Source organism: Mytilinidion resinicola (assembly GCF_010093595.1).
Source record: "Mytilinidion resinicola strain CBS 304.34 unplaced genomic scaffold BDZ99scaffold_3, whole genome shotgun sequence".
In the NCBI taxonomy this organism is placed as follows: Eukaryota; Fungi; Ascomycota; class Dothideomycetes; order Mytilinidiales; family Mytilinidiaceae; genus Mytilinidion; species Mytilinidion resinicola.
In genome coordinates, this window is record NW_022985439.1 from 116,225 (window position 1) to 129,201 (window position 12,977).

General features: G+C 52.6%; 6 protein-coding genes across 6 annotated transcripts; 1 reads left to right on the forward strand and 5 right to left on the reverse strand.

The window, feature by feature from the left end:
- Window positions 1-176: 176 nt before the first annotated feature.
- Window positions 177-1,210, reverse strand: BDZ99DRAFT_458553 (uncharacterized protein). Its single transcript, XM_033718941.1, has 2 exons — window positions 668-1,210; window positions 177-618 (listed from the first exon to the last, which is right to left on the reverse strand). The coding sequence occupies exons 1-2, from the start codon at window positions 1,013-1,015 to the stop codon at window positions 346-348; spliced, it is 621 nt and encodes a 206-aa protein (XP_033581492.1). The 5' UTR covers window positions 1,016-1,210; the 3' UTR covers window positions 177-345.
- A 198-nt stretch (window positions 1,211-1,408) lies between these two features.
- On the reverse strand, window positions 1,409-2,467 carry BDZ99DRAFT_471946 (uncharacterized protein; the record flags this gene model as incomplete). The annotated part of the gene is made up of 3 exons (XM_033721751.1): window positions 1,409-1,980; window positions 2,059-2,125; window positions 2,240-2,467. 3 exons carry the CDS (start codon window positions 2,465-2,467, stop codon window positions 1,409-1,411), a joined length of 867 nt encoding a protein of 288 aa, XP_033581493.1.
- A 978-nt stretch (window positions 2,468-3,445) lies between these two features.
- On the forward strand, window positions 3,446-5,036 carry BDZ99DRAFT_548487 (uncharacterized protein; the record flags this gene model as incomplete). The annotated part of the gene is made up of 2 exons (XM_033726933.1): window positions 3,446-3,691; window positions 4,236-5,036. The coding sequence occupies 2 exons, from the start codon at window positions 3,446-3,448 to the stop codon at window positions 4,977-4,979; spliced, it is 990 nt and encodes a 329-aa protein (XP_033581494.1). The 3' UTR covers window positions 4,980-5,036.
- Window positions 5,037-5,869: 833 nt separating this feature from the next.
- On the reverse strand, window positions 5,870-6,196 carry BDZ99DRAFT_515321 (uncharacterized protein; the record flags this gene model as incomplete). Its single annotated transcript, XM_033724958.1, has 1 exon — window positions 5,870-6,196. One exon carries the CDS (start codon window positions 6,194-6,196, stop codon window positions 5,870-5,872), a length of 327 nt encoding a protein of 108 aa, XP_033581495.1.
- Window positions 6,197-8,877: 2,681 nt separating this feature from the next.
- Window positions 8,878-9,561, reverse strand: BDZ99DRAFT_362958 (uncharacterized protein; the record flags this gene model as incomplete). The annotated part of the gene is made up of 1 exon (XM_033714705.1): window positions 8,878-9,561. A coding segment is annotated over one exon (684 nt), but the record flags the coding sequence as incomplete, so codon positions are not given.
- Window positions 9,562-10,390: 829 nt separating this feature from the next.
- Window positions 10,391-12,176, reverse strand: BDZ99DRAFT_407785 (uncharacterized protein). The gene is made up of 3 exons (XM_033716490.1): window positions 11,856-12,176; window positions 11,625-11,806; window positions 10,391-11,574 (listed from the first exon to the last, which is right to left on the reverse strand). Exons 1-3 carry the CDS (start codon window positions 12,062-12,064, stop codon window positions 10,481-10,483), a joined length of 1,485 nt encoding a protein of 494 aa, XP_033581497.1. The 5' UTR covers window positions 12,065-12,176; the 3' UTR covers window positions 10,391-10,480.
- Between the last annotated feature and the right edge of the window lie 801 nt (window positions 12,177-12,977).

Sequence of the window (12,977 nt, forward strand, 5' to 3'; positions counted from 1 at the left end):
CATCAAGCGGGTTGAAGTCACATGACCAATGTCAATATAAGTACTGATATAGCGCGTACAAGATACAATTTCCTATGCTATGCGATATCGGTATCGGGATATTGACGGTGTACCCAAAGAATGACAATGATCCTACCCAATCGAACCGTAGTGCAAGCTTGTTGAATGAAGCTTTCCGCCCGTTCGCCGCAATCGTACATTAACTAACGAGATAACCCGCCCAACCGTCCCTAGAGTATGCAGAAGAAGATTCGTGTCGACGTCGGTGACAAAATAATGCGGGTGAAGAAGTAAGAAATTCGTAGCGCGGATAGTCTTCCAGTGGTGTGCTGGTACATAACAAGACTACTGCGGAGGTTGAGGGTATGCCGGAGAAAGAGAAAGCATGGACTGGATGCTGGGCCCGCCACGCTGACCCGGAAGCGCGTAGCCGCCCTGCTGTACATGCCCATGGTGCTGCGAGCCGTCTGATAGCTCCGATGTATGGCTGTGGCCTTCATCTAATTCGTGCTCAGCGTCCGAACAACCGATACCGCTGTCGCCGACTGAATTACCTCGCTCCTTCCTCTGTGCGGAACGATGGGCTTGCTGGAGGTTCTTCAGGCCCTTTTCCATGCACTACTACAGTTAGTATCTGGTTCTTTGGGAGTAGCTAGAGAGTACCCGCCTTGGCCTCAACCATTGTCCACTTCTCGCCCACTCGATTGGCCAGGATCGTCCACATTTCGCGCCGCACGTTCATGTATTCCATGGCAAGAGTCTCCAGCTTCACGCCGTCCCAGTCCTCGGCGTTCTTGCGCTCCATCAATCGTTCGTGGCGTTTGCGACAGGCATTCGCGGTTTTGGAAGGGAAGTGTTTCGTAGCAATGGGCTGCCAGTTCAGCCCCGAGGCTCTGGCGCTCATCAGCGTTTCGTCGTCTTTGGTGGTCCATGTGGTGGCTGCCCGGGATGCGCCACCGGCAGCGGCTGTGGTAGAGATGGAGGAGGAGGGTCGGTGGCTGACCTCCTTCGGCATGCTGATCATGAGGGCTAGTGGGAGCGAGGTCGGAGGGGCAAAGCGACGGTAGAGAAGATAAAGCGATGGTGTACTGAGAGCGATTGAGGACGAGGTTCAAACGAAAGAGACCCCGGTGATTGATGGTGGTTGATTAGGATTAAGAACGAGGGATCTAGCACAGAGCAAGGAAAAGACGATATGAGACAGTAGGAAAGAAACGAAAGAAGACGAGTTTACTGTCGTGTATGAGGCATCTGGGCTGCACTTGGTGAGGCCGCATGCAAAGCTTTATAGCGGACGGTGCCACCTGCAGAGGGCACGGCGAACGGCCACGGGCCCAATCAGGGCGGGCGGAGAATTGGGTGAAACAGGTTCCAGTTTCTTTAATCGCCCGATCAAGAGCAAACACACTCAATCTGGCGGGCTGAAACTGGACAATGGAGCCGCGCCCGAGGGCGTTTTCTGGCGCTTCGTCGAAAGACGGCAGGGGAAGCGGATCGGGGCCCCGTGAGTGGCCTCAGCACAGCAGCGGCAGGCTGCCCGTTCCTCCCGGGCAGCGGGCTGGGCCAGCGAGGGCGAAGCGCCTGTTTGAGGATATTTCGGGCGAGGGTGCGGCTCTGCGTCGCCATATAGGCTGCGTCGGCGCATACACAGATGCTGGGCGGCTAACCCCCAGCCATGTCTCTGAATGGCCGACAAAATAAGACCACGGCCGCCCCAACGCAGGGGAGCGGCGAGAGGCTCTCGAGGCGGCCGCCTGCTGCCCCATCGCGCCGGCTGGTAGGGCTGAGACCGTCCTGGCCTGACGACGGAGCCTCTCCGTTTCACGATGCTGAGCCAAGCCGATGCGGCCCCACGGTGCTGGGAGATGCTGGCAACGGCCACACGGTAAGCGCGGGATACGCATGCACGTATGGCGCTCGAAACATGATCGCCGGTGTGGGTGGGCGAGATCTGCAATGTTTGGCGACGGGGGTGAATTGCTGGAGACGCAGATGGCAGACGACGTTGTTGTTGTTGTTGCGACGGGGGTTAGCGGCAAAACCATACCACGTGCATACCTTTGTACTCCCCGTTGCATAAATACATAAATACCTTCCACAAGACGCGCCTTGCCGCTTTGGGATCCTGCTCTGCCTAGGCATTGTCCCCACCAAAACACACGTGAAGCCTCGACCCTCAGGCCAAGAGGCCTCCACCAACACCATCCCCTGCACCCATCAGGAAAAATAGGATTCAGACCGGCTCTTCTGCCATATAAGCGCCCTCTCCCCGTTGCGGCACAGCAGTCTGCCTCAATCTGGTCCTCAGAGCCGTTTGGAAACCTGCACCTCCGTCTGAGCCTGGGGTCCCGCCTTGGGGTCTATTCAGGCAAACGGGGAGGCCAGCCTCGTTGGGCGGCGCGCTGCAGTCCACGTAGTCAACGGCTTGTGGGATATTTATGACGCTGACCTTTCGTTTCAGGTCCATGGCTGATGGCTCAGCACTCGTGGTTCAAGCGCCCGGGTCTTCGACGTTGCCGTGGACGACGTTGTCGAGTGCTTCAATGCATTTCCTGTCTGGGAACTAGCCTGTACTACTAACTCGAATCAGGTGCTCAGAGCTGATGCCACACGCCAGAGGCCCGAACTCAGACCCTCGGAAATGCTTCATTTGCAGCCGTTGAAGTTCATTCGTGTCTTCCTTGTTCGCTGAAAAGCCGCTGTCAAATTTCAGGTCAATGAGATATATATTCTCGAAAAAGCTTTACTCACAGACAACGATTGCCCTTTGATCCTCTGTCGTTTCTTTGAAGCAATTTTAATATCCAATCGATGACTATGAAATGCTCACGAAAGCCTTTACCCATGGCTCTCTTAAGGGCTCCAACGACTTACCCTACCATCAAATTGCTTAAAGTAACCTCCTGATTTCGAACTCAATGACTAGTATCAATTTTCATAAACTCGAAACACACTCTCAGGACATTTTCTTCGCTCAGAGCTCTTGCTCCTAGCTCTTTGGTATCTTCAATGTGCTGTCATACGCTGTCCAAGGACGCCCGTTGACTCGAGCTGCTGGTAGTCACACCTCATATGTTACCTTCCATTGTTTCCATGTCGCGTCTCCGCGTTTCCTTTTCCAAATCCCATGATACCTTCAATCTTCCCGAGAGGTGGCATATACCCTCTGGTGGCCAATTACTGCAAATGCGCGTTTTATAGAGGGTCACTAGGAAGACTCAACCCTCACGATGGACCATCGCTAGGCTCTGCCGTAGACACGAGCCACTGATAGAGTCATATATATTTCTCTATATAAACTATAGAATTCGAGCGTACCATTCCTCACCTATCAACAGCAGAACTCGACTTCAAACTTCTACTACTTGTATCAACTACCACCTTCAATACACCGAAAGATGAGCACTCTTTACGTCGATATCAACCGGGACCTTGAACACAGAACATGGCCCAGCCAAGTGATCAAACAGTGAATGAAACCCAGACGCTGTTTGTAACCGGCTTGCCCGTGGAGCTGTTGGACCAAGTTCGCTCGAACATGAGTTTTGAGGATGCTTGTTCAGCTCAACTCGCCCAAAAGGCGTTTTGCCCGTCTGCTAGCAGGAGATTGGTACATACCTTGCGTGTCACGCCCACCGACGCCAGTGTAGAAAAGCTCTCCGTGACAGCGAGCTCTGAATGGGCGGAGTCCGTACGAGATATCCATTTCGACAACCCCGACAGAACGAACACACTACCCGACCAGCTAGATGCCGCTCTCTAGGAAATGGGGCAAAAATTGACCGGCCTCAAAGCAATCTCTATTAGCTTTTGCCCCGATATTTTGGCTCAGCGGCCAGGATTTTCGTTCCGGCAGACCCTCATGACGAAAATCGCCAACGGAGTTGTTAGCACTAACACGAGCACTTACAAAGACACGCTGAAGACACTTTCAATCCAGCACCTTCACCCATTCAGTGATCCAGACTTTGGGATACCTGACTGGCCATCCCCCGAAACATCTCCTAAGTTCGACACCCTCCTTCGAGGTTTGACAACCTTGTGACTGGGTATGCCGACCGACGCCATACCCACACGCTACGGCCCTTTAAACGTTCTACAGTACAATCCCAGCACCCTTACCTTCCTACAAGATCTACCGAGAAGATGGCTGGAGCCTGCCCAGAACCTAAAATCTTTGACATTACACTTTCCATCGAAATGAACTGGCCAGTCCTGTACTGGATCTCACGAAGTGCTGCTTCACCAATCTCGAGTCTCTTTCGCTCGCAAATTACGGCATCTGGAGCGAAGTTCAAGTAGAGTGGATCTTCCAGCACCAGAAAACTTCGGAGAGTTTAAGCCTCATCGTCTGTCCCATCATCTACCTCTTTGTTTGCAAGACTACGCGGGAGGAGCTGGCATATCCTCAGTGGGGCAATGAAGATCCACAGCTAAATTCGCATGAAGAGGAAGTCCTCGACCTCCTCTACAAGCCTTTATATGAGAAGGTCGCGCCTGGGGTGTTCCTGACTAAGTTCACGTGGGCGCAGTGTTTCAAACTGATCAATGACAAGCTTCCTAACTTGACGCATTTCAGGTTCGACAGCCGCGGTGGAACATTGTTTCATCTGGGTCTTGATGACAGTGAGCTCGTCAAAAGAGAGAATCGGTATGGCTGGGTTGAGGAGAGATATCACTACTACAACTTTCGTGGAGATGCGCGGCGCGTCATGAATCACGACATCGCGGGTATGCCCGGCCGTACTCTCCACCCTTATTCCGACATGGACCAAGGTGCAAGCGGTGTTGACAAACAACATCAAGAAGATGCGGCAGCTCTTCGAGATCTTTTAAAGAAAACCGGACAATTTAAGTCAGAAGAATCGAAGGAACAATTTCGGAAGGATTTCGAAGAGTTCGACTGGTCGCCAAAGCGAGATTATGGTCCTGGATACCGTATGATTAATTGGAGGCCGCCCCCGATTGAGTCGGCCTAACATCTCGGTCCAGGCCACTCTTCTACGCCTCATATCTCATCTGCCTCCTTATCTCTTTCTTCCACTCTGTCTTCAATTATAGATCTCATTTCTCCTGACTTACACCTGTAATATTTCATTATGTGACCCACAGATACCCAGCCATATATTTGGCGTTCACCCTGAGTAGTAGATATCTTGGATCACACTTTCACAACTTTCCTTTATGTTTCCGACCTGCAAGCTTCTTCGGCAGACTCCAGGCTGTATCTCATTATTTCCTTTTATGTAGAACTACCCAATAAATCAATCCCTCATATTTAGACCCTTTGTCTCTCACAACGTAATATACACTATCCCCCTACGCCCACACCGCCCTTCCTGCCCTCCGCCAACCCTCAGACATCAAGTTTCTCCTACCTTCAACCCCCAGCAATCCCCTCCTCACTCATTCCCCAAACCGCCACACCCACCTGATTGCCCCTAGTAATCCAGCTTTCCCACAGAGTCATAAACCTCACCCATCTCCCAATCCACAAACCAGCCCGCCCATACTGCTCCCAATTCACAAACAAACAGCGCTCTAACCCCCCTGCCCCCTCCCTCGGGAACCGCCAATCAAGACGCTAGGGATACATCCAAGTTTCCAGGACACGGAGGGCGAGCGCGGTGGTGTGTAGAACCGCGTCCCGGAAGCCAACGTTTAGAGAAGAAGGGGGTGATGGAAAGGAGTTCGGGGCGATGCCCCACCCCAGCCGCTCCACCGTCGTGCTGTTGGTACTACGTACACCGCGGGAGGGGTCCAGGATTTCCCACGATCCGGATCCACTCGTACGGTTGGAGTTGGAGCTAGCAGCGCGGTTGAGGAGAGTGGAGTCTGTGATACAGTGCCGGTTAAGCACGCTGATGGTTTAATCGTGTCCACTATTATCCATGAAGACAGGGGGCATGTTCTCGCCCTCTCTGAATTCGTACACAGTTGCGGTTGCGAAGGACAAGGTCCAATTACCACTTTTTCGAGAAGCAGAGCTGGGGAATGAGTCGATGGAATCGCTGGCGAGCAAGTAATTCCAAGCAAATGCGGCCATGCCTTGCATGTCTGGGAACATGCGTTCTGCGGAGCCGATGTGGAGGTTGTGGGGAGAGGATAGTGCCGACGTGGAATACGTAGTCAGTCCTATATCAAGGACGAGACTACTTATAACCCCCCTGTTTTGCTGCTGCGTATAAACCCCCATTTTGCTTGCATATAACCCCCCGCTAGATTTAGCCTAGCTCCGGCTTGTAACAACTTTGTTCCACTAATTAGGCTGTCGCTTAGGCGATAATAATGTTTAATAACGGGTTTTAATTCACCAATACAGCACCGGATCTCTCCACCGGATCTCTCCGCTAGACAAGCCGGCACCCTAACAGTAACCTAGGGCTTTATTTCCTTAGTCGCTAACAGTCAACCAGCCCTAGAGGACGCCCCTTTGTCTACTCCTAAGGAGGAGGCTATTTGTAATGAAGGAGCCGATGCAGCAGGAGGATATTCGGGTGTAAGACCTTGGTACAATGGTGTATACGGGCGTTCCTTTCAATTAGCAATTGAGAGGCGGCCATCTAGACGCTTTCCGCTTCTAGGCTAGCTAGAGTAGATGGAGTAAATAGACTGTTGTTGTTGTATATATATATACATCCTATGCGATTCGTGTATACATCCTTTCCGATTTGTATAGCCTTGCCGTTTTGTATAGCCTTGCTGTTTTACGCATCTAACAAGCGAGTGAATATAATTGGTGGAACAATATTAATACGGGCTGGAGCTAGGCTAAATTTAGGGGGGGTTATATGCAAGCAAAAAGGGGGGTTATAAGTAATCTCGTCCTATATCAAGGGTAAGGTGACATGGGATTAGGGGGCGAGGTTGTCAGGTGATCAGCGTTGATTCATTAGAAGTCCGGCGGCGTTGTAAGAGGGTAGAGGTTCGGAGAGGGAGTCTGTGGCTTTCCGGTGCTCTTTCACAGGTTTGAGAGGGTAATGCTCACAGTGATGAGTCCAGGGATAAAGGCGAGGAGGGTGCCGTAGAGGGATATGGTGGTGTGAATGGGCCGTTGTTCCAGACGATAGAGTAGGCAAAGGAGCGGGCGCGGTTTATCGATCGAGGATAACGACTCGGAAATCGTCGGGTTGTAGGACAGTTATGCCTTCTTTCTAGAGAAATGAGACGAAGAGACGTTTCTTCACGCTCTAGAATTCGACGTTCGGGCAGCGGTTGCGCGCGGATCCAAACCGTAGCTTTACTAATCCGTGGCGGTCGATTTCGTGAGCGAGTTCGAAAAAGGATGAGGTTTAGTGCTCCGCCGCTGAAGTCGGGCGTGCTAGGGACAGGCGCGTAATTTGCCTAGTGATCGTAGATTATGAAGGCATTTCAGCCTATCGCCTGCATCTTCATATCTAATACGAACAATTAGAGTATAGCGATCAAAAGTCGTGTTCATTTTATCTTCCCACAGCTCAGGTACAGGCGTGCGCTAATAATGCATTTTCCTGGCAAACATAAACGTCGTCTTCCCGTTAATGGTGAAGCTGACGCGGTTCCCTCAGACCACCTAATTGAAGCCATTGTCATGTATCGGCCATCTTGGAGAGGCTGACTCTTGAGCTGAGATAGCAGGATCCCGAGGCATTCTGACAAGATAGAGAAAAAAAACAACACTATTCCGATTCGCTACACAACAACTTTCAGTGACGTAACACCGTCCTACTGAGCCTGTGGGTCCCCCATACATCTTGAACTCTGCACCTACCAACAGGCCGGCGAGAGACACATCGAAAAAAGGCAAAGACGTGATTAAAATAAGGTTTAACGATGTAGCGAGTGCCCAACCAAACTTCGCGGAGCGACGCCGGCACTACCCCACATAAATGCTGGTCGGGGTCTTAGAAAGCGACAGCGTATGCGCACCTGCGTGCGGCCCCTGTAACTTTAAAAGGCGGCACGGAAATTGAGTCAACTAAGGGGAAGAGGACTATAATTGAAAGAAGGTGAAGTAAATAAATATGACAGTTGCAATACCACTTTCAAAGATGTCGCCGACATGCTTTAGAGATGTTGTTATGAGAGACTTACGGCTTCAATATCGCGAGGTTGGAAAAATAGACCTACTAAAGCGAATGCGAGGAGATCGGCGTGTTCGGATTTTAGTTTCATGGAGGTGAAGGGGGAGAAAACATGCACTTTCGTAAGCCTGCATATACCGTCTTGGTATTGCATATAGAACTTCAGGTTATTTTGAAGAGCGTGAGCAAGATGAAAAAGTGATCATTTTGTACAGTCTGTAAGCTCACCGGGCCAGCTCAGACGGCATTGGCCTAGTGTGAAGTATAGGCAGAAAAGGTGAATTCAGCAAAATGAAAAGCAAACATACCGCCAACTCCGCGCTAAATGCAACGCCCATCGTAATATGCCGTTCGTAATCAAAGGGAAAGCTCTCCCGTGGGTATCACTGTCCGACCGACGCCTGCCCTACCTAGAGCCCTCGAGCTGCCCCCTCAGCCTCTGCAATTCCGCATTCCGAGCCTCGTCAATCTACCTCAACTCCTCGTTCTCCTGTCTCAAGCTCTCATATTCGGAAGCATCGACCTGCCGCAGTGCGTCGTTGCATTGGGCGACTAGCAGCGGGTCGATCTGTATCTTCTTTGGAATCGCTCCTCCAGTTGCACCACGCCCGCTCAAACGCGGATTCGCTGCAGCAGGAGCAGGAGCAACATGCTCGGCCCTGCTCGCTGTTGAATCCGGGTCCATATCATCTTCATCAAGGCCCTGGTCGTTGGGTGAATTCGACGAAGAAGTGGTGGTGATCCCAGCTTCCTTGCGTGCCCGTTTGATTTGCGCTCGGATGTTATACACATCGCGCTTGAAGATCTGGATACCCGGGAGCCGCTCCTGGAGCACTTTCACCGTACGTCCGACACCACGGTCCCGTCCTTCGTTGACGCCCTTGCGCTCCATTTCCTGCTCGACAATCTTCCAGACGAGGCTGCCGCGGGCGTGAGAGTGCGGATCCTGGATTGATAGAGACGGCGTCGTCGAAGCTCGACCCGTGATAGCGCCAGTCCCACCCTGAGCCTGCAATGCCGCCACCTCTTGCGCATACGATAGCGATGGAGCCTTCACCTCCCCCCGCCTCGCCACCTCCAACTCCTCCCTCGCCGTAACGCCGCCCACCCCCATCACGCCCCCCTGCGCGCCCCACGTCCTCTTGCGCTGCACCGCCCAGCCCTCCGCTGGCCTGCCCTCGTGATTATGCGCGGGTTCCCCCACCCGCAGCGCCCAGCTGCCGTCGTCCTGCCGCTTGCCCTCGATCCACATCTTGCAGCCCGTCTTGGCGCTCTGCCGGTTCTTGCGCACCCGCGTCTCGGGCGTCAGCTTGTGCGTGTTCTTGGCCACGCCGTAGCACACGCAGGCGAGCTTGATGCGGCTGCGGTTGCGCGCCGTCGTGTTGATGGAGAGGGCGTAGCCGTGGTGCGCGGCGTGGTCCTGGGCGAAGTCGTGCAGGGCGGTGAAGGTGGGGTGCGTGCTGGCGGGGGGCGGGAGCATGTCGAATTCGCCCTGGGCGAGGGCGAGGTGGGAGGTGCCATTGGGGACAGTTTGGTCGTGAAGGTGGTGGTTGTGGGTATGCGGGAGCGCGGGGACATCTAAGGAGGGGTCGAGGTTGGGGTTTCTGGGGGCTTGCGACGAGGCTCCATAGTGCGGCTGGTATGGCGGTTCGCCTGAGGTGTCGTCGGCGGGGAAGGGCGGGTAGTTGACTTTGGCGTCTGTTGTGCAGGAGGGTGCATTGCTCATGGCGACGAACGGCGATGGGATTGCTGATGCCCGTGACTGAGGTGAGATGATAGGGAACGTGGGGAAGCTCAGGCCAGGGAGCGTGACGTGCTCAAAGTAATGCACATTCTCCAGCATCGTCAGGAAGGAATAATCGGGGTCATGATTGAGATCCATGGTGTGGTGTAATAGTATTGTTCGGTTTGGAATCGACTGAGCCGTTTGTGTTGTGGTGTGTTGGTGGTGGATTTATCGTAGACCTTCACGAATTTTATCACCCAATCAGGAAAGAGTGAAGTGATATGGGTCGTTAACACACCCAGAGTAGTTCTCTGACCTTGCATGCCACTGTCTGAGCGGCCCCAAATCTCCTCCACAAATCTGAAGAGGATGTAAGGTTAGTACTTTGGATGATTGGGAAACTCGCTGAGCCACCTCAGGCAGCGCCGGATTGGTATATACAGATCGGCAATGTGACCGATGGCGGTAAGCCTGGGAAAACGCCTTGAGGCACTACAAGCAGTGGGGTGGTGGTGTACATAAATATAAAACACGGCAAAGTAGCCAGAAAGAGTACACATATATGTGGGAGTGCATGTGTTTTAGTTATAATTAACATATACTGTCATTAATATATTACAATCTCTCAGCATCTGATTTTCTCCTTCCTATACCGTTCTCCACTCGGAAAAGCCTTCCATGACACACCCGCTCAACCAGCCTGGTAAAGTCCCAAAGCCCTGACATGCGGATTGATCATCGACAGGTTGAAGGGCGTAAGGAACAAATCTGAGTCCGTAAGTGCAACGAACATCGTCCCGTTGACAACTCCATCATGTCCATAAACGTGGCCAGCAGGCTGGTAAGTGTAACCAGTGTTGTTGCCCGTGATGGTGAGAGGCGTGTACGTCAGGTTCAACTGAGCAACCCAAGCAACGAAGGTAGGGCTACCAGCAGCGGTGGAGGTGACATAGCTGTTGTTGGGGCCAACAGCGCTTCCAGGCTCATCCCAGGTAAAATTGACCATCTTTCCAGGGAATGACAGAGGCTCCGAGCGGTTGCGGGCGATGGCAGGACCGCAGCCAACACCGGTGATGTTGAGGTTGACACAGCTCTCCTCGGATGGAATCAGTGAGTCGGAGGGGTCGCCAGTACGGTTACCCACGACCTCATTAGCCTTAGTATCGTTGGGCGAGAAGCGGTTCGGGTTGGGCTGGTTGATGATGTGCAGCGCTGGGAAATTCTGCCACGCAAGCCTCGTCTGGTTCGCAGGGCAAGAGCTGATGTACGGCGCGAGGTAAGTCCAAGACCACGACTGCGGTATGCCAGTCTCAAACCAAACAGGCATTGGATGTAGGCCGAGCATTTGGCGGAAAGAAATCTGCTGGCGGGCTTCAGTAGCAATGGACTGCGCAAGCAATTGCCCCACTTCTCGGGAGTCAAGGTGATTGATGAAGCCCCAAACACCGGATTCGCCCCAACGAGTTAGCTTCTGGTTGAAATCGATGAACTCGCGAACGGTCTCGAAGGGGTAGTTGTAGGTACATTGGACCGGAGCGGTCTCGCCAAGCATGTTGGTAAGGAGAGTGGCATGACCTTCTTCTTGCTGGGCCATGAATGCGATGTAGGAGCGGTCTTCAGCGGTCAGGCCAGCCGAGAGGAAGTCCGCTTCGGAGAAAACGGCGAGGCCATTGTTGAAGAGGTCGAGCTCGATCCATTCCTGGTAAAGACCAAGTGCGATAGATTCGTAGTCGAAGTCGCTGTTCACCATGTAGCGGGGCAGAGAACCGTTTGTGCCCAAGCCACCTTCCCAAAGGTTAGCATAATGTCAGATTATTGATGTCGCTGAGACATACCATTTGGGGTGTATGGCGCTGGTTCTGGGTTCTGTGGTAGCCCATTGGTGTTGTAGTATGTTGCCGTTGGGTTCAGTGGCATGGGAGCAATCTCGGAAGCAAGTGTAGTGGGAGCATTTGCAGCTCCAGTGATAGTTGGCGTTCCGCTATACGGGCCATGACTTGTGGCTCCTGTGAAGATACTATTTCGAATAAGTACAGGCTATGAGTAGCGTGGGCAAGAGTACATACCTGCTCACGAGAGGAGGAGGCGATGAATCCGATGTCACTGTGGCCGGAACCTGAGAATCAGGACCAAAAGAGGTTGCCAAACTGCTCACAGGGTAAGGAGTCTGCACAAATGGCGAGTCCCCGTCACTGTATCCTGGGACCTGGGGGTTAGGAAGCGCGACTGCGAGCCCTGTCAGGCAGGCCGACGTGAGAACGGTTCTGCCAATCATGCTGAAATTTGATATATATTCAAAAAATTAGTGATAGCCAGAAAAAAGACTTGGAATGACGAGGCTTATCGGTTTTCGAGGGAGGCGACCTTGTTTGACGTGAACGCCATTGCGGAACCCCGGATAGCCATGGAAGCAGGACTGTAGACTAAAGGACGCGAGTACAGCAGAGAATTGACGGTTTGAATGACTTCATGACAAGACTAGAATGGAACAGCTTGACGAATGATGCGTCAAACCTCGCATGGAGTGGCTTTCCGCGGCACGACGCGAGCGGCACGACGCGAGCTCTGCGGAAGGAGATCCCGCAAGCAGTCGACCTCGGAGGAGCATTGCACCAATGAGACGCGTGAGAATTGCCCGGGTATGAATAATAGCATGTGGTGTAGCCGGTAAATCCATCTGTGAGTCTAGACATGGGATTTTGAAATGGATTTGGCAGAAAGGCCGTGGTGACGGAGCGATGACGCGTCGATTACCATCGGCAGCTAGTACCTGCGTCTGGCAAATGAAAGATCTAAGCAAGGAAAACTGTCCTACTACAATTGAGCCGCAAAGATAGCCCGGGGTACGGATAATACTACATTGAAGCTTTCAATATTGCGCGTTGTGAAGGACTCTTTGTGACATGAAGTGGACGAGAGGGCAGAGACTTTGGGAGTTGTCGTCATCAACCACTCTTGACATTCGCAGCTACGAACACAAGACGACAATCGTTGAAATGTCTTAGACTACCCTGCTAGACTCCGAGGACAACGACAACATCACCAACGGGTAAGTCGGAGACCACAGGTGGGAGCAGTCGTAGTACAACGTGGCTGAAAGCGAATGAGACTGCTACCTAGGGTCAAGTAGCACCAATTCTGGCCCTCCGGAGACGTTGCATTTGATATCACGGCTCTGCACGATAGAC

What these genes read in the sequence shown, in the direction of transcription:
- BDZ99DRAFT_458553 (XM_033718941.1), bottom strand. Translation starts at nt 1,015, where the DNA reads ATGCCGAAGGAGGTCAGCCACCGACCCTCCTCCTCCATCTCTACCACA. An exon ending in GGACAATGGTTGAGGCCAAG is followed by an intron (nt 619 to 667) that starts GCGGGTACTCTC and finishes TAACTGTAGTAG; the next exon opens with TGCATGGAAAAGGGCCTGAA.
- BDZ99DRAFT_407785 (XM_033716490.1), bottom strand. Translation starts at nt 12,064, where the DNA reads ATGATTGGCAGAACCGTTCTCACGTCGGCCTGCCTGACAGGGCTCGCA. An exon ending in CCTCCTCCTCTCGTGAGCAG is followed by an intron (nt 11,807 to 11,855) that starts GTATGTACTCTT and finishes TATTCGAAATAG; the next exon opens with TATCTTCACAGGAGCCACAA. An exon ending in AGCGCCATACACCCCAAATG is followed by an intron (nt 11,575 to 11,624) that starts GTATGTCTCAGC and finishes ACCTTTGGGAAG; the next exon opens with GTGGCTTGGGCACAAACGGT.